Raw genomic sequence first — 25,299 nt, 5'->3', positions numbered from 1 at the left:
TTGGTCTTTTTAAATGTGGTGAATTTGACAGGTGACAATGTGACTTTAGTCATAATTTTAATCCAGCTGTTGGCATTTGTAGAAGTATACACAATATAAAAAACCTCCCCCATTAAAACAAAACATGATGCATAAGGGCACTTTTCCATCAACTTAGTACAAAGAGTTTGAGGTTACAAATTATAATTACATTTAACAAAGTACTCATTAACATAGACAATTCATTTAAACATTGTGAGTAAAGTCTCCCTAGACCCCTGAATTAAATTTGACAAAAGAAAATGTGCATCCGCCTAATGCTGAGCTTTCCAGTTCCAAGTCTGCATTTATAAGAGCCAACATTGTTTCAAACCAAGGACAACATAATTCATTCCTCTTGTGGACAAATAAGATGAACCTTTGGTTTGAGCTTACAGTTACACCATCTCGACGACATGGACACAGAAAATCCTCCAATTGAGATTCAACTAAAAAATGAACTTTTCTGGGGAGGGAGGAGGGGGGGGCTATGACTTGTCATATCTTCAGCCTAGTCAAGAACCATGGTGATAACGACGCTTCAGGACAAACAATGTCCTTGGAAGATATTAACTTTATAGAATAAAGAACATTGTCGTAAAATAGAAGGCCTAGGAGTTCCAAAACAAAATCTAGAATTGTAATGCAACAGTAACATAAGATTGTATGGTAGGCTCATTAAGAATCTCTTGCAACTAAATATGATCCTCTCTGTTCTGGAGAGGATCATGCCTTTATATTATTTGAAAATACAATACACAAAAAATGGTTTCAATTGCTATGGGCATATCAAAGAATGATGGCTTTAAGTGTACCACAGGGTCTCACAAGGATTTCAGTATTCTTAAATTCTCACAAATCCTCAAGTCATTGATCATCATCATCATCCAATGTGTTGTACAGGTTGTAATTTTAAGCATGACTCTAGGCAATTGGCAAACCCTGACAACCAAATATTGCTTAAATTATGGCTCCAACAAGTCATTCCCTAGGTAGATTATTTTACACAAGCTGTGGGTCAGTCACCAACTAGAAAACACCTGAGATCAATGGGTCACTGAAAAGGCCTCAAAGTCTAAACATGTTAAGCCTGACATAGAACCATAGTGTTACCTTTTCGCTAACAAGGCTGTAAAGGCTGGTCGCATGATACCTTCTGAATACATCAAATATGTTTTATTGCAATCTCTAAAGTGAATTTGGCTGTTTCGTGGGCATTGTAGTGCCATTTCCCTTTATGACAACGATAGTTTGACTTTAAAAGAACAATGTCATTAAAGCCTCAACATTTACTAACCCCTCCACTCTACTCACCCAGACCTGATAAATGCCATAGATACTTAAAATAGTGAACGTCCACTCTTAGCGCCAAGAGAAACGGGGTCCATTTTGCGGTGTGCATTCACAACCCCGTCCTCTTCCGCCCTGAGGCCCCTCCGATGCGAGCCTCAAGTCAGACCTACTCTGGAGCCCCAACCAACGTCTCCTCCGTCCCGCTCCTCTCAGTAGCTGGTGCCGTTCATCTGGTGAAGGTCCACCTGCAGCACGCTGACGCCGCTGCTGGCTAAACGCGCTATGCTCTCGGCCGACAGGGTTTCCATGGTGACGAGGGTGTGCTGCTCGTTGCCCGACACCGCGTCGGCGCCGGCCTCCGAGCCGGCCGCCGGCGAACCGCCGTCCACCGAGACCGTGGTGCCTGTGGCCGCCGACGCCGCTTTCTTGTTGATGTGGGTCTTGATGTGCTTGGAGAGGTGATCGCTGCGCATGAAGCGCTTCGGACACTCGGTGCAGAGGAACTTCTTCTCACCTGCATGGCAAAACAAACGCACACGTTAGCGACGCAATAGTCCAATGCGTTGAAACTAGAAACACCATTGCTGCCTTTTGACCCAAGACAAATAAAGACAAGCCAGCACTAAAAAGGGTTCCCCTACAATGCCATCGCTCTGTAAAACCTGACCTGTGTGCGTCCTCTTGTGGCGCTGGAGCTCGTCGGAGCGCGTGAAGCGCTTGCCACAGAAGGACCAGCTGCAGATGAACGGCCGCTCCCCCGTGTGCCAGCGGAGGTGGGCTCTGAGGTGGGACGTCTTGCCGTAAATCTTGTTGCAGCCCTGGATGTGGCAGATGTGCTGTTTCTTCTTGCTGGGGTCGTTGCTGTGGAGAGGACAAGAAAGGGCTTCATTGGGAGGAGGAACGACTAGCCAACCAGTAGTACTTTAATGCAAGAGCTGACCAAGAGCCAGGTATATCAGGAACTTGTCTTGTGGTTCTCTGAATTGTACTCCATTATATTGCCAATGTGCAAAGCAACATCCAGTTTGTGGATAATTGAAAGTACTCATAATTTCAAACAAACTCAATCAAAACTTTGAGTTGGACGCAGCTTTATCCATTAAGTAACTACACAGGGCTGAAGCTTTGTTGTTGAAGTGCTTTACAAGTAAAAGAAGAAAAAAAAAAGATGATGATTAATGATGCAACGTTGTTGATAAGGCCGACTAATATTGGAAGCAATTGGAATACGAATATTTCAGTTTACCCCCCTGCTAGACTGGGCCCACAAGTGTCATGTAGCCTTGCGGAAAGACCCCTGCTCCATCAATGAGAGCTGCAAAATGCTAAAATAGGCTTGAGGTAATCTATTTCCACACACGTTGACGCGTCAGTCTATGAATAAACAGTTTTCAAAGGAAGTACACATGTTTGTATGTCTATAAATTAAATAATGTATAGATTACCAGTTGTAGTTGCATATTGCAGGGGGAAAAATGCCCTTTTAAAATTTGTTACGATTTGTATCTTTAAGTATCTTTACCCTTAAGTCATATTTTGCACTCCTGCAACCTGCATACAATTGCATTCTAGTCCGCCTTCACCGCATCAAGATCCCACCGTAGGGATCATGTGCCGACCCCATACCATATACAATGAAATAAGTAGTTATATAGGCCCCCCCATACAACTACTACCCTTTGTCCCTCCACAGACTATGAACCTCTTGTTTACTTTGCATCTTCTCGTTAGTTTCAATTTGTGATCATGGACGAGGTGCGGTTGATAGTCGAGGTAGAGAAATACAGCGAGTTGTACGACCCAATACATTACAAGGTACAAGGACTGTTTAAAGAAAGAAAAAATTTGGAGGACAATTGGTGCCGACATTGGAGCTTCAGGGGAGTTTGGTTGGAAGTTTAAATGACTAAACATGTACTGTATGCACAATCCACTTGCGATTGTTCAACACAACAATGAAAAACCCTATATACTGTAGCTGAGCACTCATAGTTGGTTATTCTATATTGGCCTATATGCTCCTGACGTGACGCTGCAACGCTCCGGTGGAGCAGGTCGTAAGGGAACGCCATGCAACGCAACCCTTTCACGCTCAGCATAGCTCCCGGGTTAGACCGAACAGTCCAACACGGATCCCTATTGTATCATCTTGCATAAAAGAGGCCAGTGCTGGTATCAAATGAAGTTGTACAAGTAAGTCATGTCACGTACCGGCCCTCTCCATCTTTGCAGAAAGGACAGGTGCACGCCTCCCTGCGGTTGCGTCTTCCTTGAGGAGGTGGGCTGACATCTTCCTCGTCCATGGCGGTGCTGTCATCCAGACTCTCTCCCCCCGTCTGCGCATTATCGCCTGTATCCATGGAGACAGCAATGAAGAGATAACCATAACTATTCAATGGGGACAAAACGGGTCTTCAGAACCATATTATTTCATCTTTTTAAATTAATTGTATGCATTTGCAATAGTTGCATTGGACATTTGCACATGGTACAAATAAAATACTTTGTGGCCAATGTTAGCCACATGATTTCATGATGAGGATGAAAGCAAAAATGGATGTGTAGAACTACTAGAAGTCATGATTACAGCTCAATACTATTAATGTTCAATCAGATGAGGCATATATGGTTAATTAGAAATTAACTGGAATAAGAAGTTGGCAGGCAGCGGGCATACGGGTAGGGCCAGATTTATGAACCAATGACTGGAGAGGGCATTGGACCTGATAAGAACTACTGTACGATGGGCGTGAACCAGTTACACCCCTTACAGCACAGGGATAGCTGTAGCTAAAACTTACTGTAATTTAAAATAATACCACTCTATAACCTGCTCTCATGTTCCAACTGTCACGTTCAGATACAACAGTCAAATGTGGATGCCAACACAAAAGGCCTAACTGGTTAAACCAGTCATGCCACTGTGTGGCATGACTGTGTGTGTGGCAATTTAGCATTATGGGCCAAGATGGACTGAAGCAGTACAATATAATGTTAGTTTGTTTTGCTGAATTGGCTATCTAGGAAAACTAGCCATGGCTCAAGACCTGGCCCAGTGGACACACTGACCTGATGGGTTGGTGATGGTGATGGGAAGTCCCTGCAGCTGGTGCATCTGCAGCCCCGAGCTGCCAAGCGTGTTGAGGTTGATGGTCTGCAGGCCGGGGATCTGCACTGTGTTGACCGTGGCTCCCTGGGCCTGGCCCAGCTGAGGCAGGGGCTGCACCGGGGCCAGCGTGATCTGCCCCCCCATCGAGCTCTGCAGCTGGATGGTCTGCCAGCTCACCTGGCCGTTGGGGCCCACGGTGCGCAGGAAGATGGGGCCCGTGTTGGGCATGATCTGCACATTCTGAAGACCATCCTGAGTGGCGAACACCTGTCCCCCGACGGTGCTGGCCTGGATGGTCTGGAGCGAATTCCCGCCCTGGATGAGCTGCTGGGGCTGGATGAGGATCTGCTGAGGCTGTTGCTGTCCGTCTCTGTTGTCCGGCTGGACACCCATCGACGCCGCATTGTGCTGAAACGACGACACTACTCCGTTGCTGTTCTGTACCTGGGCCATGCCATAGGAATTGGCGGTCTGCGTGGTCGTGGTGGTCGTGGCCGAGAGGTAGCCTGTGCCGCTGTTGGTGGACACGGGTTGGTGTTGCTGCAGCAGCTGATTAATGCCTGCATCCCCGCCGCCGTCTCCCCCCGTGCCACCTGCCCCGGTGCTGACGGGCAGCAGGGTGATATTTCCATTGAGGGACATGGGCATGTTAGCCAACTGGAACTGAGGCTGGTTTTGCAATAGGCCCCCACCTAAGCCTAGGTTCTGGATGGGGATGGCGCCCTGTAGGAGACCGGGCATGGTGAGGATGTTTCCTCCTCCGCCAGCTCTGTTGGTGGTCGTTATGATCTGCTGGCCATTAGCAGTCGACACCAGCTGGAACTGCTGCCCGCCGCCCAAATTGGGATCCTGCTGGGCCTGGGCAAACTGCAACTGCTGGCCGTCCACAGTCTGGAACTGCGGGATGACCTGGTACTGGATGTTGGGCATGACGCTGGACAGAGTGGTGAGCACCTGCTGGCCCTGCATCGTCGGCGCCTGGGCCACCACATACTGCTGCTGTCCCTGGACCCCCACCGTGGACGTCGAGATCACCTGCCGGTTCTTTAGTGAGTTTGCCAAGGAGTCGGTGGAAACGGTGGAGCCGCTGGAGGATGCCTGGAGGCTGACGGGGATGACCTGCCAGCCGTTGGACGTCATGACCCCGTGGCTCAAGTCCAGCTGCTGGTTTGACTGTTGGTCTGAGGGAGAGTCTCCCTCCCCAGGGGTGTCCATCCTACTGCAGGTGGCAGCCAACAGAGCAAGAGAAGACGGCTGCTGGGAGTCCTTGGAAAGAAAACATGAGAAAATATTTAAAAATGTATTGCTGCCAATTATTTTGGACGATTTACAATAAAATACAATAAAATAAAATAACTAAATAGAAATTGCTTATGACCAGGCTAAATCTTGTCAGCTGTTCCTGAAATTGTTATGGGATCCATTGAAAATATTTTTGTAAGGTGAATTGCCATTGACTAATAAATTATACTATAATAAAACTAAACCTAAAAAACTAAAATAAAGTCACTGAAATGGAGCACAGCCTTTTCCTTATGCAATCCCTAATTCTAAAGATATGCAAGGAATGCCTGATTAACAAACAATTTCAAAGATTACATTTTTATATATATATGATAGCTGATATAACACTTTGCACATTATCCTTCAACAATGTCCAGCAATTCTCATTAAGCAGCCAGCTACACACAGGGTGTGGGGACAGTGTGTGTGTGTGTGTGTGTGTGTGTGTGTGTGTGTGTGTGTGTGTGTGTGTGTGTGTGTGGCAGCAGAGGGGGAGAATGGGTGGGACCACATTTTTTCGAGAGCAGCGGCGGGACTCTACATCCCCTCCCCCATCCCACCCATCTCCCTCCCACACTTTATTTTGCCCTATAAACTGACTCACTACTCTCAGGCCACCCCCTCCAAGGACAGCCAAATGGGCTGAGCAAAACGCACATGAAGAGCGGGGCCTGACGGGAACACCCAGTGTGGGCGAATTTACCTGCCTTTTCCCCACCCCGGTGACATGTGCTCCTCGAAATCAACAACACACACTCAAATTGTAACGTTTCCATAAAACCAAACCGATTAACGTATAACCATGCTTATTACAACACACCGACTAATCAGTCTAACTAAATCGATCCTAAACCGGCAGTCAAAGAAGCCGAAAGGGAATCATTGAGACCGACGATAAACATCGAATGCTCCGCTTACAACAACAACTTAGGTGGACCGTGTACATACTTGTAGAGTTGTGTTTCTCTTTTGGTTGAAGTCTCCCCCGCTCTCCATAGCGGCCATTTCATCTGGCTGTGGGTCTACGGAAGAAGAGTTGATGAGAGGATTGCTCTTGCATACGAAATACGTGTAAATCCACGTTAGTTAGGCTATGTTTGAATTGTACACTCGTTCAAAAAAGACACCGTGGTGGTCGAGTGCCAGTAGCTCCTGGACGGCAGGGATAAGTCAGAAAAGTGTACGAGGGCAGACCTGGTCTGATACGCAGATAGCTGGTTAGCTCATCTCATATGGAGATACATTTACCAAAACTGTTTAAATGGAGCTATCGCAGCAGCTACTGCTAACATAAGCCAGGTGTGTCAGATTGAAAATAAAACCCATTAAGCATCAAAAGTTGCTACATCTCAAGTTAGCTACTAGCTAGTTGGCTAGTGAAATTGTTAGCCAACTGGCGAAAAGTAAGTGGGTGACTACTTGTAAACTAGTTTAAATGGTGGCTTCAAAACTTACAATTTCATATTGAACGCCCCCCCGGGAGGAGTTTAACGATATACGACTGCTTCAATCCTAATAGTTTACTTATAGCTCCTCTCACTGATACAGACTACTGTTTAAAAAGTTAACTTACTGTTCATATTTTCAAGACGGGAGGAGTTTCTCCAGCTCCTTTTTAGGTTGACAACTTTTCACAACTTCACACAAACTTGATAGGCTTCCCGGTGAAGAAGAAACAGGGGAGCGCTGGATTTGAGAGTACTGTGGCCCGTCTTTACGACGCAACAAAAACAACAACAACCACAACGATGTAGTAATAATAATAACCAATTGATAATTTCCATATCTTATTTGTCCATCCACGTTTAGGCAGTTTAGCCACCGACATGGTTTTAGTAAATAGCATGAGTTTGTAGCAGATCACCTACATTAGTTATTATTTTTATAGTTGGGCGCAAATATAACCTACTACTTTAATTCGTTCTGCAGCTCATTAATTCGGATGTAACACTAATCAATGCATTGACTGAGATCAATCCGAATAAGCAACACAAATACACTTTGAACAGCTTATTTCTGCCCGCAGATATAATGTTGCGTATTTTCAAATTGTGTAAATGCGTCAAAAGAAGCGCACACGTTTGAGCGGCCTTCAAGATTGACTGTTGGTTCAATCCAATGAGAATTGTTATTGTCGTGAACGCCTTGTGTCGACCAATGGAATTCAAACACGGGCGGAGAATTGGGTTGGGCGTATTCAATGGTAGGTTGTGCCTCATTTCTGATTGACGTTGACAAGAATACCTGTTTTCCAATTCCATGGCGCCATAATTAATTTCAACATGTTAGTAATACAGCATTCATAATCATTCTGCTTTCGCTCTACTTGTGACCCAAATCCACGGACAGGAAACATTAGACGATGCTGCATACATCACACATCATTGGAAATTCAGGGGCGGGAAGAAAAGCAAAGTACAGTCCAAGCGTTGCCCTCCTGGTCACTCCCTTGAAGCTTTTAGTGGGTTGGAAGAGGGCGAGGGGGAGGAATCAGGGTGGAGATGAAGCAACTGACTGTAACCATATGGCTTTAACCGCGCTGGGAGGAGAAAATCGTTCACGGGTGGGAGGATTTCTTATGCAGTGGGCTGTCTGTCTCAGCCCATCTACACATCTAGATGCAAACAGGATTCCTCTCAGTGGGAGGTGTCCTTAAACCAGCACAAATAAATAACATTAAATATACACGCATACATATATTATATAGGCTCACACAACATACATTTGCAGGCCTGGCTTACCGAATAGCCAGTTTTGTAGGGCCTAGCACATTCCTTAGATTCATTTTTTGGTAACTTACAAACTTGCATAGAATCAAGATGTTCCTCCCACGTATTTGCTTAATATTAGTTATAATATTAGACTCAAGTTGACTTCTCAGTTCTTTACCAAAATGTAGTTGCACCAATTTATCCAGACATGCAAATGTGATTTAAACTGGATATCATCGGAAGAATACATTTCAGAACATTTTCCACCGACAGAACACTGTCGGTGGAAAAGAGGCATTTAGTGGTGAGATCTATGTCGTTGAAACAGGAAACGACAAACTGCAGTTTCAAAGTGAAACAGCCAGTGAGTTGAGGTTATGTTGGCTAGTCTCATAGGAAGATTATAGGTGTGGTAATGTGTAGACACATTCAGCGGCAACAATCAAGAAAGGTAAGTTACGTTTTAAATAAAATAACAGCTCTGGTATCAGAAGAGGGCAGTTTGAATAATTAATCTTGTTACAATTATTACAATTAAGTAGGACAAAAGGTTTTCTGTGAATAAAACCCCTTTAATATATAGATAATTTGTATTTTTCTTATAATCTCTCTAGTAGTAACACTAGAGAGATTAGGCACACAGCAGGAGATTGTCTGTGAACAGGGCAGATGGATAGCCCCTCTTCTAAAGTCAGGCATCAAACCTGGATCCAGAGCAGCAAAGCTTCGTGGCACACCCAGAACGTCCTGGACCTACCTGGACCACAGTGTGACCCATCCTCCACCCTCCACTCATCCACAGCCAGATCCTTTAATAGCATCATCTCAGATGGTTGGTCGGCTATGGCTACACATTTAAGCTCAAGCATTTATATTATACTGTTGCACATCCCATTGCATGCAGGCCATGATATAAAGTAGATTTGATTTACCTTTTTTTTTTTTTACTGAGAATGAATAAATAATATTTATTTTCTTCAAAAAGCTCAGTGCAGATGACTTTACATTTCATGTTGATTAAAGATGGAGCATGAAGGGTTATCCAGATGTTTATAGTCTTAAACTCATCCATCCATCATGGAAAAACTAAAATGAAGGCTGTACCATTTATTATGTGTTGTATATGTAAGAATAAGAAGGTGCTGCACACTTCCGAGTACCAATTGTAAGAATGTTTAATTGGTGATAACGTTTCAGCCTACAAAGGCCTTCATCAGATCACACCCAAACCTGTCAATTGTATATGGCCATTGTTCACGTAGCCCTCACCTGCCCATGATTTTGCACAGGATGCAGCGATGGAAAGATTGAGAGCTGGCTTAGTGGATGTGGGTGAGTGTGTGACAATGCCATTGGTTAAAGAACCATCTAACAGAGTAACTAGGTCCAGCTGTCAGTGGAAAACACCTTGATAGATGAATGGAAATACTGACACAATCAAGTATCTTCCAGAAAGTGTAACCTGTTTAGCCCACGATAGTATTCAAAAATATCTATCTTTGGAAGAATATATAAATTCTGCCTGTGTAACATTTCAGAACTGACCTTTCATTACTGATTGATATCATTATGTTATCTCTCACAGGATGGCGACAGGATCAGAGAACGCTGTTGGCCTGAGTGCTGGTATGTTGAAAGTACACATTTGTCAGAGCTGTCTAGTCGGGCTTTGCGATTAACTAAAGTATTATTATTGGTAAACATTTATATATATATATATAAACAAACCATGTAGATATTAACAAGTGCAAAAGGTAAATTAAACAATATAATATGTTAAAAAATAAACCCTGGAATGAATAACATGCACATTTTGTAAAGATTTGCAAGTGCTTTAGCCTGTATGACTCTTAAAATAAATAATTAACTTTTCTTCAGAGCATACATGGAAAACTAGCTGTGAGGATGACCTAAGTCTTGGTGCTGATGGTGAGTGCTCACGTCTTAAATTCTCCTCTTCATACACACACACACACACACACACACACACACACACACACACACACACACACACACACACACACACACACACACTCACCTTTCTCTATAAGATACTAACATACACATACACAAGGTTCACAAAGCAGACACTTAGAGGGGCACATATACTTTATACAAGCTATAAAATCACGAAAATTACACACACACACACCGTAATTATCTTACAATAAATAGCTTATATTTAATGATGATGTGCTCTGCTGATGCTGTGAATGTGGTGTGTTGTTTTGGGTGCTTGATTCCATACCCCATGTTTATTTAGAACAACTGATAACCATACACTAAAAGTATCTTATTCTCATTGCAACTCAAATTGCCCAACTTAAAATGGTCCACGTCCATTTGTCTACATCCTATACGCAGGCCAACACTCTTGCAGATAATACCAGTTTTACATGTACAGGATGTTGGGTGAGGTTCTGCATTCAGGGAAATTCAGTTATTTTGTTGAGAGATATTGAGAGATATTGTGTTAGATATTGCGTGACCACATTAAGCAGTTAAAGGAACAGGAAGTAAGTATATTCTTCCGCTGTTCTAATCCGTTACAACTTTTTTCTTTCATGTTGTAAATGGTCCTTTGTGAAGTTGTCACATTAGTTAAGAAGTTGAGCTTAATAAAACGTTGTAAATCAAATTCATGCAAACAGTGTTTACACACTGTTTACATGCATAACATAAAGATGCAACTATCCAATAAAGATAATCAGAAAAACCTGTAACACAAGAGTGATATATATTATAGTGTAGTATATAAACGGTGCCTATGTATGGATGTAGTTGAGGTCTTACTAAGGTGTACCCATTGAAATTTGTTCTACTTTGTTATAGCATCTGCAATCAATCATGGAGACAGTAAATCACTAGTAGGGTGAGTTGCATTCAATTTTCTATTTTAATTTACAAGAGGTTGACAATTCCATCTTTAGAAAATGAACATAATTTCAGGATTTACTGCATGCAGTAAGCTTGCTTAGTCCCACTCTGCAGAAAGGGAGGTAATAGCAGCTTGTTAACCTATAGTAAATCTTAAATGTCCCCAAGGCGAAAAGTATTTTACTAGTGGTTTGTTTGAACGCATCGAGACAAAAAAAAGAGTATGAGGAATTGTTAGCAAAATGTAGGTTGTCAAAAAAAAGCGTCAACTTTACACATTGATCTGATTGAACTGTTACCCTTTTTGTAATGTTTTTTGTTTCCATCTTTATTGTGGACTGAACTGAAACCTCTCACTGTTGCCACCTCCCGGCAACTCATCGAACAGCAGTCCCAGCACGAGGTCAGTGTCCGGACAACCTGTCCTTATGTTATGTCTCTCGCATAGAGATGACTACAACAATATCATTTACATTTTTGAAGTCTGTAAGGAGTGTTGTATCTGTGGGTACAGTGATGCACAGCTTAAGAGTTCCACTACTGATGTGAACAGATTTTCGAAAGCCTATACATGATGTTACCTGCTGTGTGTGCGGTGCCCATTAAAAGCTGTTCATCATCATTGGTTTGTATGCTATTTGCAGCACTCCACGGCAGAAGCCACCTTCTCTGGACCTTGGAAACAGTATGGCTTCCAGCTGTCCGTCCTTCTCGACCATTAAAAGCGTCTCAAGGTGAGGCCTTAACCAGATGGAGGGGGGCTACCTCCACTGTTTTAGCCTGAAGTGCATCGAGCCATAAATCAACACATGCAAGCATAAAGAGCACCAAAAGCCAATACGGTCTGCTTCCATTTTCTGGTCTTTTCCCCCGTATCATAACTTATCCATCTTATTGTGTATGTGTGTGTGTGTGTGTGTGTGTCTGACTACAGTGTGTCAGAGGTCTTGCAGTTTTGCTCGGAGGACGCAGAGGAAACGCTCTTCCAGCTGGGCTTTGGCCACGACGTGCCGCAGCCTCCCGCCCGGGTGCCCACCAGGTTCTTCACCTTCCCCTCCCAGGTCCAGGGCATCAACTTCCGCCTCTTCCTCCAGTCCCAGCTGCAGAGGATACGAGAGGAGGACCCGAACCTCTCCATCGCCAGTAAGACCGCCGCTGTAAAACTGTGCTGTGAAACTACGCTGCTGAGGAAGGAACGTGGAAGGAAGTTTTCTGTGGATTTCACACAGCCACAGAAGTGGATACACTACGGAGATTCTATAATACTGTATGGATTATTTTATCAAAGACATTGTTGTGAGAAAGGGTTAACACACCCAACTCCTGCAGGATCAAACTGGCAACCTCTGGATTAGTAGTCCAATTATATTAAAGGGCCCCCTATTTTACCCCCAGGTTTGAAGGTGAAAAGCAATTACAAGCAGTTAAAAAACAGATCCACTCTTGTGACTGGGTGAGATCACAAGTATGAGTGTCCCCCTAGATGTCTGGTGCATAGATCTGTCTACCAGCCTACCCATGGACAGTAGTTACTTGTCGTCTGGCTCAATGCGGCCGCCCAGCGTGACTGGGATTTGCATCTCCAACCAAGTCTATATTAAGAGGAATACAGTTTGACCCTCTAATATTCCCCCTTTTTTGCTTCCTAATCTCAATAGCTCATTGAGGCCCGATTTATTTCATATTATTCCTGTTTACACATTGGAGAATGTTCCACACATCTTTCCAGAGCGCCACCTGGACCTTCCAAATCGAAAGGAAGACATCCAGCGCTTCTCAGCAGTCAGAATGCAACCCAGTGGGAGCTCATGAATTGGCAGATTCGTGATCATAGTTTACCTGCAGAGCTCCTACTGGGTTGCATCATAATAAATACTGATGCATCCACTATTCCCCATGTATGTCGTTAGGTTTGACTAAATTCGTTATTTTATTTTCCTGCAGGCCGTTTCAGACAAGTGGAAGTCCTCACGGCCATGGCCAACGCCTTCTACTCCCTCTTCTCCCACGTGTCCCGCACGCCTCTGCCCAAGCTGGCCGCCCAGGAGCCCAACCTCGCCCTGTCCCCCGTGGAGAAGCTGGACCGCTTCCGCTGCACTGTCGGCAGTGTCCGCAGCGAGCCACGCTCCCCGGTGGAGAGGCTGAAGGACACCGTCTCCAAGATGTGCCTGTACACCGGCGGCACCCGGCGGGACTCCGAATCTGTCTCCCCGCTGGCCTCGCCCAGGAGGAAGCGCCCCGGTCTGCCCGAGGTGGTGGACATCGTCTGGGAGAACGCCAAGCTCAGAGCTCCGAAGAAACTGGATTTCTTGGAGCCGTCTCTGGATCTCTCAGTCCATCCACACATCTGGCAGACCACTGGGACTGACATACTGAAGCAAAAGACGGGCAACACGGGGTGTCACAAGGGAGTGGGGACCGGCGAGCTATTAGATATGGTCGAGTCAGATTGGACTGGAGTAGAGTCATCAGACCTTGACAAGAGCAGGTCGGTGAACTCGGTCAGCATGTGGCCCGTATCAGGGGAAACGGCGTCTCAAAGAAAGTGTCAGCACATTTCCAACGAGCCGGATCGCACCCGTGGCGCGACAGAGCGTTTCCCATGGGGGGACAATTCCCCCCACGGAACCAAGGTCAGCCACGACTTTATCTTCCCAGCGATAGTTGAGAACTCCCACCACCACACCCTCGTCTGCTGTTCACCGACAGACTGCGGCGACGCAAACCACTCACATCGAGTCTTGTCAGGGAGGAAGACCAGTCCTGTGAGGACATGTTTAGGGCCGGACCGATCCAATAAGACCCGTGAACCTTCACCAAGCAGGAGCGGCGGAGCGTCTATGAACACCTCCGACGCTGAGAAGGACTGTCGATTGGATTCGGCCGATCCCCGTTTGGATAAACATGGCAGACGAGGAGGCCCGGCATTAACGCATCACCTGTTGCCAGGCAGCGTTCACCCACCGTGTTGCGTCACAGTTACAGGCTGGGAAGAGGACCATGTCACATCCTTAGCGGAACAAGGCATCGATCACAGTTCAAAGCAGGCTCTCCGCACAGGGACAGGGCAGCTACTCAATCCATTGAAACATCCGAAACTGAAGCATATCTCAAATAAATTAAACCAGGCAAACTCTTTTGAAATGGAGGAGGTACGGTTTGTTTCATGTTAATAATAGGGTTCCATTGCCTTAGATTTGCCATTCATTCATTCCTCACAGTTCTTATCTACTTATTTTATCAGTTCTTATCTACTTATCTTTACATATTTTTCTCCATCAGGTGAGCAGTGCCGGAGAAGAGGATTTTGGCCAGTCGAAAAGTACACACATAACTATAACAAAAAGTCAGTGCAAAGGTAGGTAGATGCAAACAGTGTTGGAAACAGTAGCAGCAGCAGCTCAGAGGCAGAATCCCAACAGTGCCAACTGTGCCACAACATTGTGGTTAAGAGATAACCCCTTATCAATTATTGATACACAAGAGCGGACTAACCACAAAGTGTAACCAGTCAACGCCAGGCACACAGCTGAACTACCAGACAATAAGTTCACTCACAACAGAATGTATTGCATCGCATGTAGGATTTGCAGCTGTGATAGTGATAGTAATGTCCAAAAGCCTTAAATCCATGGGTGATCATTAAGGTGTATACACTTAAAGGTCATACATTGCAAAATCATAGGATGCAGGGAGAGTGTGTTTTCTGTGGTTGACTGTGGATATATGTGTCCTGGTGCAGCTGCGGTGGTGCGTGGAGACAGCATGCAGTCAGACAGCAGTGGCTACGCCGAGGAGGAAGTCAGCTCTTCAGAGAGGCATGGGAGTTGACAGGGCGGCGAAACAGACTGGACCCCTGGATGGCATCTTTGGTTTAAGATTCACTATTTATTTGAATAAATGTAAAAAATATAACTAAACGAATTACAGCATGTTTCAATTATACCCAGTGCTTTTATGTGATGAAAAATAAAATGTAGTTTTGACTTTGCTATATTGCTACATTTTGCAATATGGTACAGATTGTTTCAAGGGAAACAGAATTTAGCTTTACATAATTGAGTCAACACTCCGAAATTAAAAAAACAAAAACAAGAATTCTCTTTACATTGTCAAAGACTGCACTGTAGTTGTGCCAATGTGTATGCCAACATTAGGAGGTAGATTCAGGAACTCGGTCACTGTATGCTGTGCAAAAGGCAGTGATTCACTAAGGTGCACCGCCTGTACTGTTGTTTGCCCATGGAGAACAAGTCATTGCATCAGAAAAGGTGTTCATCTACACACATTGAGGTCTGCTGTTAAAAAAAAAAAAAGAATAATAGAAATCATGACCAAATAGGAAATGCAGTACATTTTGGAAATGTAGCCTCATCACAATAGAAACTTTCTAAAAAGGTTTACAGCAAGTGCATACAAGGTCATAGACATACGTAGGTGCTTGACAGAATGGATTTGTTCATGCCACATGGGTATTTAGGAGACAAATTAGGAAAGTTCACTGACTACTGCATACTAACTAATTGCCAAATTGTTCCTAATGGAGGTAAAAAGAAGAAGAAATCCTGCAAATATAAGAACCCACACTGCAGCCTAGGTTACAGAGATTTTTAAAGAATTCCAATATATTGCTTACCATTAACTGCTAAAACTTTAAGAATTCCAGATTCAATTGGGAAGGATTTCAGAGTATGAAATACATTAACCTTTCATTGTAGATGCAATCATAAATACTGATATCCGGAGCAATATCTACTTTTATATATAAAAAAAAACGTTTTTTTAAAAACTGATTTGAATGTAAAAACAATCCAACATTGAGGTAATATGGAAAATGTATATATGCAAGCCTAACCGCTGCTCTGAATTAGTGTCAAATAAATACAGATCAAATACAGATTTTAACTAAACCGTTCAAAGGGGAGACCGTTAAATAAAAAAGGTATAATATTAAGAATTCTTCATTTGACAGCTTTAAAATCAAAAGCGGAACAGTAGATGACTAAAAATGGATGAATTTAAAATAATGGTCTACTTGGAAAGTCTCTTAGCAGCTTGAAAAGTCTCTTAGCAACATGGCTGGTGATTTGGATACCATCCGACTATAGGAGTGGAAATCAGGAAGGAAGCACAGTTTCTCCAAGAGTTCATTATTTTCAAATCTATGACCCCTCCTCCTTTCTGAATGGTGGACAACTGTTGATTGAACATATAGAATACGTGTTTTCACATGGGGATGGGATATTTTTGGAGACTGGGCAACAGGGTCAACATTTCGTACAGCCATAAGTCCACTGGCAAAAAATGTTAAGAGATCAATTGGGCAGACTCCGGTGGGGGAATTTGGCGAAATGAGTTCCATCTCTAATAACTGAAGTTCAAACGTTCAAAAGAGGCAATATCCACATGGTGAAGTGCTTTCATTGGGGGGATTTCAACAGGGCTTTGTTGCTGTTGACTATAAGTCTCAGAATAAAATAGAAAGAAAGAAGAAAGCACTAGGTGGTGGGCGTATCACTTTCCTCCGGCCATTATTTTGAGGTACTGCAGTGCATTGTGGGCCGCGTTGGCCCGCGCAGCATCCGTGTTGGGAGCAAAGCCATGGCACACCGTGATTGGTTGGGTGGACAGTTCCACCAGACATTGGCAGAAGCCGCTCAGACTGCGCTCCTCTGAAAGAACAAGACAAACACATTACAACATTGAACCAATACGAGATCAGCCTTAGCATGTGTTCAGCTTTAACCAATTAGTGTTTGGTATATATATATATATTATATATTATATATATATATTTCGACTGCAAACTGTTCTTTGCAGTTAATATGCCATTATTAATAAAGTACTTATCTTATTTTCTAAATTCTATTTGAAAATGAGTACTGAATCAATCTTTAATCAGCATACACTTTCTTGATTATCGTTGATCTTACTTCTCAAAATTATTATATGTTCAAGTTTGGAGGTAAAAAAATTAATAAAAAAACATTATGTTCAGTAAATGCCTATGGGGAGCTGTTGGGATACTGTTGAGTGCATCAGTGAGCTATAACAACCGCCACGCCCCGCTACGCCGACAGTATTCTCACCTAAATCCAGGTAGCTGACGTCGAAGCGCTGCTCCTCCGACAGGTCGGTCAGCAGGGAGCAGGAGCTGCAGTCAGGGGCTGTGCCCAGCGGGTGACTTCGCAGCTGGAGGATCTTCTCCCCCGCCGAGTTACGCAGCGAGTCCCACGTGCAACCCAAGCCTTTGCACTTCCCCGACTCGGCCCGGCTGCCCATGTTCTGTGGATGAAGATGAGAAAAATGCTACATTTTTAAATACTGATATTTTACTGCAGTAAAGGCCAATTATAGCAATCTATAATGGCAAAACACATGTGAATGAACAATATCAGAATAAGCATAATATAATAATGAACTTAACGCTACAATATTAAAGTTGACCCAATAATGCCACTACATTTTCAGCATGCCGTTTCATTCCCGATATGCCAAATTGAATCTCAAAATCATTTTTGTACGACTGTTTGAATCGAGGAGCATTCATAGGAGGAATCGTATGTATTGTTACGGGGGGGGGGGGGGGGGGGGGGGTCTCCGGTCACTCACCATGGTGAAGGTGTCGTCCTCAGGGTCCGCCTCGTTGGTGGTCCTCAGGTCCACTGGCACGTCGTGGATGCGGGCCAGCATCTTGGCCGCCGCGTTCCTCTTGGCCAGCTTCTTGGACGTGCCGCTTCCTGCCGAGGGACAGGAGCCTTAGGTCACAGCCACACCAGAGGAGGATTGTATTGTATGCTGTCCTGCATTGGGCTGAGCCAAGTTTATCCTCTCATGGTTCACTGAGAGAACAGACGATCGGTGGATAGCGGCTGTGATTGTTAATTCAAACGGGATCGCCGCGTTTGTTAACAAATGTTCCGTATCCGATCACAGGGCATTTCATCTAACTCTGTTGTTTTACTATAGCGCAAAAGGCACCGCTTAAAATATTGCTAGGCATACATATACAGACACAGTAATCACGTTCATCTAGGTCAGGATACACAAACAGAAATGTTGCACCTCTCATACAAATCAGTCTTACCTATTTCTACAAATCTTTCCACTCTGCACGTCATGGTGAACTCTTTGCGGTGTGCTGGGCCGGACTCCTGGGTGACGGTGTACTCTGGCAGGCGCCAGCCTTTCTGCACCACCAGCTCCTGGGGGAGCATTTGTACGAGTGAAAACATTTCTGCGCGAGCACACGTATGTATAGGCACATGCCAACACACAGAGATAGAAAGCTCCATGTGTAACGTTGATGAGAAAGAACTATCATCTATAATGTTCACATTTGTATTAATGAATTGGATTTGTGATCATAGTTTACCTGCAGAGCTCCCACTGGGTTGCATTCTGACTGCTGAGAAGTGCTGGATGTCTTCATTTCGATTTGGGTGCTGCAAAGAAGGTCCAGTTAACATATTTCATATCGGCAAAGCCAGATCAGTATGTAGAAACACCATGCTCACTTGGACTTTAACATAAGTATTGCTTCTAATACTGGCGTCAAAGTCTGGAACATATATACACTACACAGTACACACTTCCTCTAACCGAAAGAGGGAACTTCAGATGCTCTGCTAACCTGTCTTCTTCAACAGCTTCCTCAACACTTATAAACCCCTCTTCTCCGACGCTAACTCCAATGAGACCTCCGAGGCCTCCTTTTAGCATCTTCAGGGCAGCCTCAGCTGCTTTGTGTTTGGCCGCTTTCTTGCTGGGGCCCTGGCCGGTGCAGCTGATCTCACCAACGGAGACTCGGAAGGTGAAGTTGGGCTGGTGGGCCTGTCCCTCCGCCTTCAGCAGGTCGTACACTGGGGTTTTGCCTATCCGCGTTCCATACTCCTGCAGCAGACTGATCGGCGTCTTTCCGGGATTCACAGCCAGCATTTGCTCAATACTAGAGGAAATTAAACAGCCTTCAATGACATGCATTACTTTGAACCATTGACGTTAGCACGTAGCCTCAAGTGTGCACCGATGTGCTATGCACTGCAATGCAACTTTCCATTCATTAAATTAACATTATACAAGTAGTTTACTGAATGTGCGAATCAAACATTATGTCAGATTAACATAGTAGTAGTTTAACACACGTGTGCTAATCTGCTCAAATAGATCATGAGTTTTGATGATATCGTATTAACCAAGATAGCGTTATATAGAAGATCGTATCGTCCGTTCGCAGAGATCAAAAGCCATGTTGCATGTGCAATTACAAATGTAATAGCTCATGCACATCTGCTATGATTAGCTGTTATATTATGCTAGGATATTAGCTCAGGCACAGCAGCTAGCAGTGCGTTAACTTCTTACCTGGAGCACCCAGAGTTTTTCGTGCAGCTCTCCGGTGCTGACTCGTCGTTCATTACCTATTTTACAAAGATAGAGCCGAACGGTTTCGGATGGCAGAACCCCCCCACCAGAAGAGACACTTGCTTTCATTAGATGGGATTTTCGGAAAAAGAGCCGAGGGAGCGACATGAGAGGAAACGAGACCCTCCTCCGGCAGGCAGAGCAAAATTGCAGTTGTTTTATAAAATCTGACGTCCACAGAGCTGTCGTGATCCCGGCTTCTCATTGGTCCGTCAGAAAATGGAGCCACCTGTTTTATCATCCGGAGCCCGCCGGCTCTATGGTAGGCGGGTGGGGTTCGCCAAAAACGAACGAACACTACAGCACATGACAAGAACATTGTATATAAATTGAATAAATATTGAGTTGTTTAATCACACATACATCTGATGTCTATAAATGATTTAATGACAGCTTAGCTTAACATAATGTTCACATGTTAAGCTAAGCTGTGCTAGGTTGCAATCTGTGCCACTTTTACACAAAGAAGGCATACATTTCAGGAAGCAGTTTAGAGTTTAATAGGAGTTTAGAAAAATGCAGAACATTAGATCATTTTTAAAATATTAATATTTTTAAAGTATTTGCAATGACTAGATTATTCCTCAAGGGGGGGACAGACAGTCACGAAGCGCTGTAAAATTCGGCCTCTCGGTGAACGCTAGTTTAGGTCTATAGGTCTTCAGTTCCATCAGGGCCTCAGGGATGCCCAGCAGAAATTGGTAATTTCTTCATAAAACATACATTTGTTCATGTCATAATATCTAAGAGATAACTGTAAAATATATGTAAATATAAATAGAACCTTGCGTTAATTAGATAATATATGATGTTGCTAATGTTATGCTATTGTTTTTTAACAACTAATCAAGCCAAGTTCGTCAAAGATATTGAGATCTTTATTTCATGAGAAAATCTTGAATCTACACTTTTTCCCGCTTCGAAAGCTGAACTGTTTGACCCCATATCATTGTACCCACTGTAGCCCATTGTGGCCCCAAACATCTTCATTATTTTCAGCACTAATTTGCCATGCTTTCCAGACCCCTACTTGCTGGTCCAACACCACAATTTATTGACCACCATTGACTAGTGTTTCTACAATATGCAGTTATTTTACAGTGTATCGTAAATACATATATGCTTGAGCTGCTGCCCCCGCGACCCGACCCTGGATAAGCGGATGACGATGAGGATGAGGAAATACATATATATAATAATTCCATGACTGTACTCATTTGTGTTCACATACATGAAAGTCTGTACATATTCTTCTTTCTTCTCTCTCTCCCTGTCTTTCTCTCGCTCTCTCTCACTCCTCACTCTCACCCCTTTCTTTCTCTCTTTCCTTTTGTAAGACATTTACCCACAGACATTGACACACACACACACACACACACACACACACACACACACACACACACACACACACACACACACACACACACAACGCAACCCCCATAAATTTCCCCTTCCTTCACCCCACTCCTGGCCCAGTGCATTAGTATATGTGGTCCCTTGGTTGCCAAAATCATCAGTAAATATCGTCAAGCGTGGAGCTATATGAACGCTCTTTTTTTCCCTCCCTCCACAATATGATGTGTTTCCTTTTTTGTGTGTGTTTTGATCCCTCTCTTGCGGCCAGGCAGCTCTGTGGCCAGGCGCGGGTTCGAGTGGCGCTCCTGTGTTATTTTGGCAGGAACAGTGGTTGGTGGCTGTTGAGATGAGAGGAGACAGCGGGGGGGGGGGGGGGAGGGGAGGGGGGGGGGGGGGGGGGGGGGGGGGGGGGGGGGGGGTAGGGGGGATAGCATGAAGTCCAAAAACCAAAAGGCTGTTTAAAGGATTTCTGTCTGAAGGAATTGCTTTTTAACGATCAACAGAGTCAATTGTGGACGTGTGTGTGTGTGTGTGTGTGTGTGTGTGTGTGTGTGTGTGTATTCATTCACACGCACACACGTGTCTGCATATACAATGTCACACTTCAAACACCTGGATGCATTAGCACACTAAAATCTTACTTGTACATGGATCACAATTAATTGATCGATGCTTGTTCTGCTTGTTTTTATTTCCGTTGAAACAATGGTTTAACTCTTGCCTTATTTTCAAGTTCTGCCTCATAACAACGATAATGTCATTAAGCAAATAGAAGTCCTTACATCAATGCATTTGGCATTCAACATTAATGCAGACCATACGTTTGACATATAGTCTGTATAGTAGACTTTGGATGTTCGATTCAGGGATCGTTTGCTGGTTGTTAGCTCTGCCTCTATGGGAGTGAGACTGCCATGCTGCATGCTATGGCTCCATGTAGCATGCGCCACGAACACGCCTTCCACCTCGCTGCTCCCTCTTTTTTTTTTTGACAAACGCCATTCTCAAAAAGAAATAGAGACAGGAAGAAAGAAAGAAAAAGATTTGCTCTCTCTCCCACTACTCTTGGCCCCCAGTCACGAGAATGTTATTATTCCACTTTATTTATTTATTTTTATTTGGCATGTGTGTCATTTGTGTGTGTGTGTGTGTGTGTGTGTGTGTGTGTGTGTGTGTATGTCATGTCATTGTGCATGTATGCGTGTTGAAACCACAAAGATATTTCAATTTCTTTCTGCGTATTAAATAAACATGCAGCAGCAGCAGCAGCAGCAGTAGTGGTGGCGGCAGCAGCAGCTCCTCCAATGGAGCGCTGCTGCTGCCTGCCAGTGGGGTTTGGGGTTGGATGGGTGGCGGTGCGGGTGGTGCTGTTGGGGGGGGGGGGGGGGGGGGGGGGGGGGGGAGAAAGAGGGAGAGAGGGAGGGAGGGGGGGGGGGTGGGGGGGTGGTTGTGGCCGTGGCTCTCGGGGGTGAGGCAGCTCATGGTCAGGGCCCCCAGCCGGACACACTGGCGCCTCGTGCTGGAGGACTCTTGAACCGCCAAGCTGCTCCGCCGAAACCCTGCCAGCCCCAGCTCCCTTGTCCCTCTCTCGCTCTCTCTCTCTTCCTCCCCCCCCCCTCTCTCTCTCTCTCTCTCTCTCTCTCTCTCCCTCTCTCTCTCGCTCCCCCTCCCTCTCTCTTCCTCTCTCTCTCTGTCTCTGTCTCTCTCTCCATCACTCTCCCTCTCTCTCTCTCTCTCTCTCTCTCTCACTCCCTCTTGCTCACACTCTATCTCTCTTTCCCCCTCTCTCTCTGTGGGAGAGGGAGCGACAGACAGACAGAGAGAAAGATAGGGAGAGAGAGGCAGACAGATGTCTCTCTCTCTCTCTCTCTCTCTCTCTCTCTCTCCCTCTCTCATTCGCATTTTCCTCTCTTTTTTTTTTCCTCCTCCTTTTTTTCTTGTTAACTTTAAATCTGGCTCCAATATTTGTTTTGTTTGGTCGCCCTTATATAAACCACCACCATGTTTTTTTTCTTTTAGCCAAGGGACTCCTTTATTTATTTTCTTTCTTTGCACCTTTATTCCAAGCGTTTACATTTGATTGTTTTTAGGTAATTTACCGAGCTTGTGTCACCGTGTCGTTGCCTAAACTGCCTCACTTTGAATGTTCCAAGGAAGTATTTAGTGGCTTCATGTTGAGAAAAAATAAAAACAGGGATGGTTTGGGGCCGCATGTCAGTCAGAATTCCATTAGAGTCCTAAGCGTTTCTGAAAGGAGAGAACAGTTTACGCTCGCTTCATGTATTTGTTAGGGTATTAGCTTGTAATGGACACCCATTTTCTAAGTGTTTTTCCTACCATCTCCATGAGCTATTTGTTCTGGGCTGTCATAGTGCATCGAGCAGCTTCTCTTGTCAATGAACAAGACTTTCCGTTGAGGTTGAAATTAAATAAACCACACAAAGAGCTTATGTACTCTTAGTATGGATACCCTGATGCAACCCTGCTCCCTTAATCCATGTCGACCGAGCAGGATAAGGAAATAGGGTCGCCGCTGCAACATCAGCATGTTTTTTCATTGCATCTATGCATCGTTGTTTACTGTTCCTTTTTAAATCAAAATCCGACTGGCGAACATTGGCTTCATGTACCAAGTTTCAGTGGGCATTTAACGTAAAGTTGATGTGTGATGTCCATTTTGGTGTCACATGTGCAATTTTCTAAACTTAATTTTCCCATTTTTTCCCCCAATTTGTCATCCGGAGGCAATTAAATGGGGAGGATATTATCCTTTTTAAAGGGGCACATAGTCACCCGCAACCCTCCCACAGTAGCTATAAACAAAATGGCCTCGTTTAGCAGGGCACTTAGTGCATCTTGCTGCAGTGAGGGCGGGAGCCCTTGAAATAACATTGCATTAGAAGCTGCCATAACAAAATATTGTATAACAGAAAAACAAATTAGGTTTTTATGGAATTAAAATGAGTGACACTGAGTGAAAATTAGTCCATGGTTGTTCTTTAAACAGTTAAAAACTGTGGAAAAACTAGGCGGGAGGACAAGAAGGATATGAGAATAGGAATATACATCTACTTCATATGAGTCAGTAAATGTAGTACATTGACTAACATAAAAAACACTGATCCATGATACATCCTTGTGTTTTTTCTTTTAGTTTGCCCTACGCTCACCATGTGAAACGAAGGCCTTCAAGCCTCCAGCTGAGTCTTTACTGTTACTTACCAAAGAAGCGTGAAGATGTTGAGGGAGGGAGGCTGATAGGCATCTTGACCAAAGCTTGACCCTCTTGTCCTCTTATCTGTCTTCCTCCTCAATCTGTCCTTCCTCCTCATCCCTTGTTTCATTCCATCCAACCTGTGATCCTGGCCGGGGTCACGTTGTGGTTCACCTGGGTCGCTGAGCTTTCAACCCCTGCTTGGGTTTTTACGGTTCTTGTTTTCAACTGACGGGCCCCGCTACAGAGCCCCGGGCTGCTTTGATAACACCCCCCCCCCACACACACACACACACACATTCACCCACAAACACACACACACACACACACACACACACACACACACACACACACACACACACACAAACACACAAACACCTCCTGCAGTCACCTATGTCTTTGTGAAAAACGTATATTGCTTAACACATACCCACACCCCCAACCACACACACACACACACACACACACACACACACACACACACACACACACACACACACACAGCCACTGCCACACACAGCGGCCCAAGGGGCCCTGACGGAGGAAGCCACCCTCCCCATACATACCCTCCCCACCCATGCCTCAGGGCTGCGTTGGGGTGTTGCTCCATTGTCTTTCATTGACTATTCAGTTAGTGATAGATAATGGCAGGAAAGAGAGGCACATTAGCATTGGCTCAGCATCCTCATGATGCTATTTTTTTATTTTCTGTGTTTCAGAACACTTGTGCTGGGGAATTGTGGCACATTTCAAAATTCACAAACACATGCACGCACACATAAACACGCACACACATACAAGCCCATGCACACAAACCTTGGCATTAGGTTTGCCAATTCCCAAGTACTTCGACTAAGCAAATCATTTTAATTGATTAAATGTTTCCCGAGAGATTTTGTGCATTTGCCTGGCTGTGTGGTCATTGCCTGTGTGATGGTATTTATAGCTGTCACTGTGTTCTGTTATACTTTGAGTTCTTTAAAAAGCTCTCTGTGAAGTGTCATGTTGTGATT

General features: G+C 44.4%; 3 protein-coding genes across 6 annotated transcripts; 1 reads left to right on the top strand and 2 right to left on the bottom strand.

Annotated features, from left to right (window-relative positions):
* Positions 1 to 23: 23 nt before the first annotated feature.
* On the bottom strand, positions 24 to 8,195 carry sp1 (sp1 transcription factor). 2 transcript variants are annotated; one of them, XM_084463707.1, is made up of 7 exons: positions 8,078 to 8,195; positions 7,278 to 7,416; positions 6,653 to 6,726; positions 4,381 to 5,686; positions 3,523 to 3,661; positions 1,979 to 2,172; positions 24 to 1,825 (listed from the first exon to the last, which is right to left on the bottom strand). In XM_084463707.1, exons 2-7 carry the CDS (start codon positions 7,282 to 7,284, stop codon positions 1,521 to 1,523), a joined length of 2,025 nt encoding a protein of 674 aa, XP_084319833.1. In that variant the 5' UTR covers positions 7,285 to 7,416; positions 8,078 to 8,195; the 3' UTR covers positions 24 to 1,520. The 2 variants fall into 2 exon arrangements, with proteins under 2 accessions (XP_084319833.1, XP_084319834.1); XM_084463708.1 differs by lacking the exon at positions 8,078 to 8,195 and having other exon boundaries at positions 7,160 to 7,291.
* A 588-nt stretch (positions 8,196 to 8,783) lies between these two features.
* tespa1 (thymocyte expressed, positive selection associated 1) lies at positions 8,784 to 15,166 on the top strand. 2 transcript variants are annotated; one of them, XM_084464298.1, is made up of 12 exons: positions 8,784 to 8,866; positions 9,030 to 9,247; positions 9,705 to 9,747; positions 10,001 to 10,041; positions 10,294 to 10,344; positions 11,248 to 11,287; positions 11,681 to 11,695; positions 11,937 to 12,026; positions 12,227 to 12,435; positions 13,237 to 14,444; positions 14,575 to 14,650; positions 15,035 to 15,166. In XM_084464298.1, the coding sequence occupies exons 2-12, from the start codon at positions 9,085 to 9,087 to the stop codon at positions 15,121 to 15,123; spliced, it is 2,025 nt and encodes a 674-aa protein (XP_084320424.1). In that variant the 5' UTR covers positions 8,784 to 8,866; positions 9,030 to 9,084; the 3' UTR covers positions 15,124 to 15,166. The 2 variants fall into 2 exon arrangements, with proteins under 2 accessions (XP_084320424.1, XP_084320425.1); XM_084464299.1 differs by having other exon boundaries at positions 14,575 to 14,638; positions 15,035 to 15,159.
* A 54-nt stretch (positions 15,167 to 15,220) lies between these two features.
* Positions 15,221 to 19,833, bottom strand: tarbp2 (TAR (HIV) RNA binding protein 2). 2 transcript variants are annotated; one of them, XM_084464300.1, is made up of 7 exons: positions 19,657 to 19,833; positions 18,926 to 19,240; positions 18,668 to 18,737; positions 18,380 to 18,497; positions 17,905 to 18,050; positions 17,382 to 17,577; positions 15,221 to 16,964 (listed from the first exon to the last, which is right to left on the bottom strand). In XM_084464300.1, the coding sequence occupies exons 1-7, from the start codon at positions 19,707 to 19,709 to the stop codon at positions 16,807 to 16,809; spliced, it is 1,056 nt and encodes a 351-aa protein (XP_084320426.1). In that variant the 5' UTR covers positions 19,710 to 19,833; the 3' UTR covers positions 15,221 to 16,806. The 2 variants fall into 2 exon arrangements, with proteins under 2 accessions (XP_084320426.1, XP_084320427.1); XM_084464301.1 differs by having other exon boundaries at positions 15,224 to 16,964; positions 17,905 to 18,032.
* Between the last annotated feature and the right edge of the window lie 5,466 nt (positions 19,834 to 25,299).

Source organism: Micromesistius poutassou (genome assembly GCF_964030765.1).
Source record: "Micromesistius poutassou genome assembly, chromosome: 2".
NCBI classification, from domain to species: domain Eukaryota; kingdom Metazoa; phylum Chordata; class Actinopteri; order Gadiformes; family Gadidae; genus Micromesistius; species Micromesistius poutassou.
The sequence above is the reverse complement of the archived record's forward strand: the minus strand, read 5'-3'. Positions and strand labels throughout refer to the sequence as shown.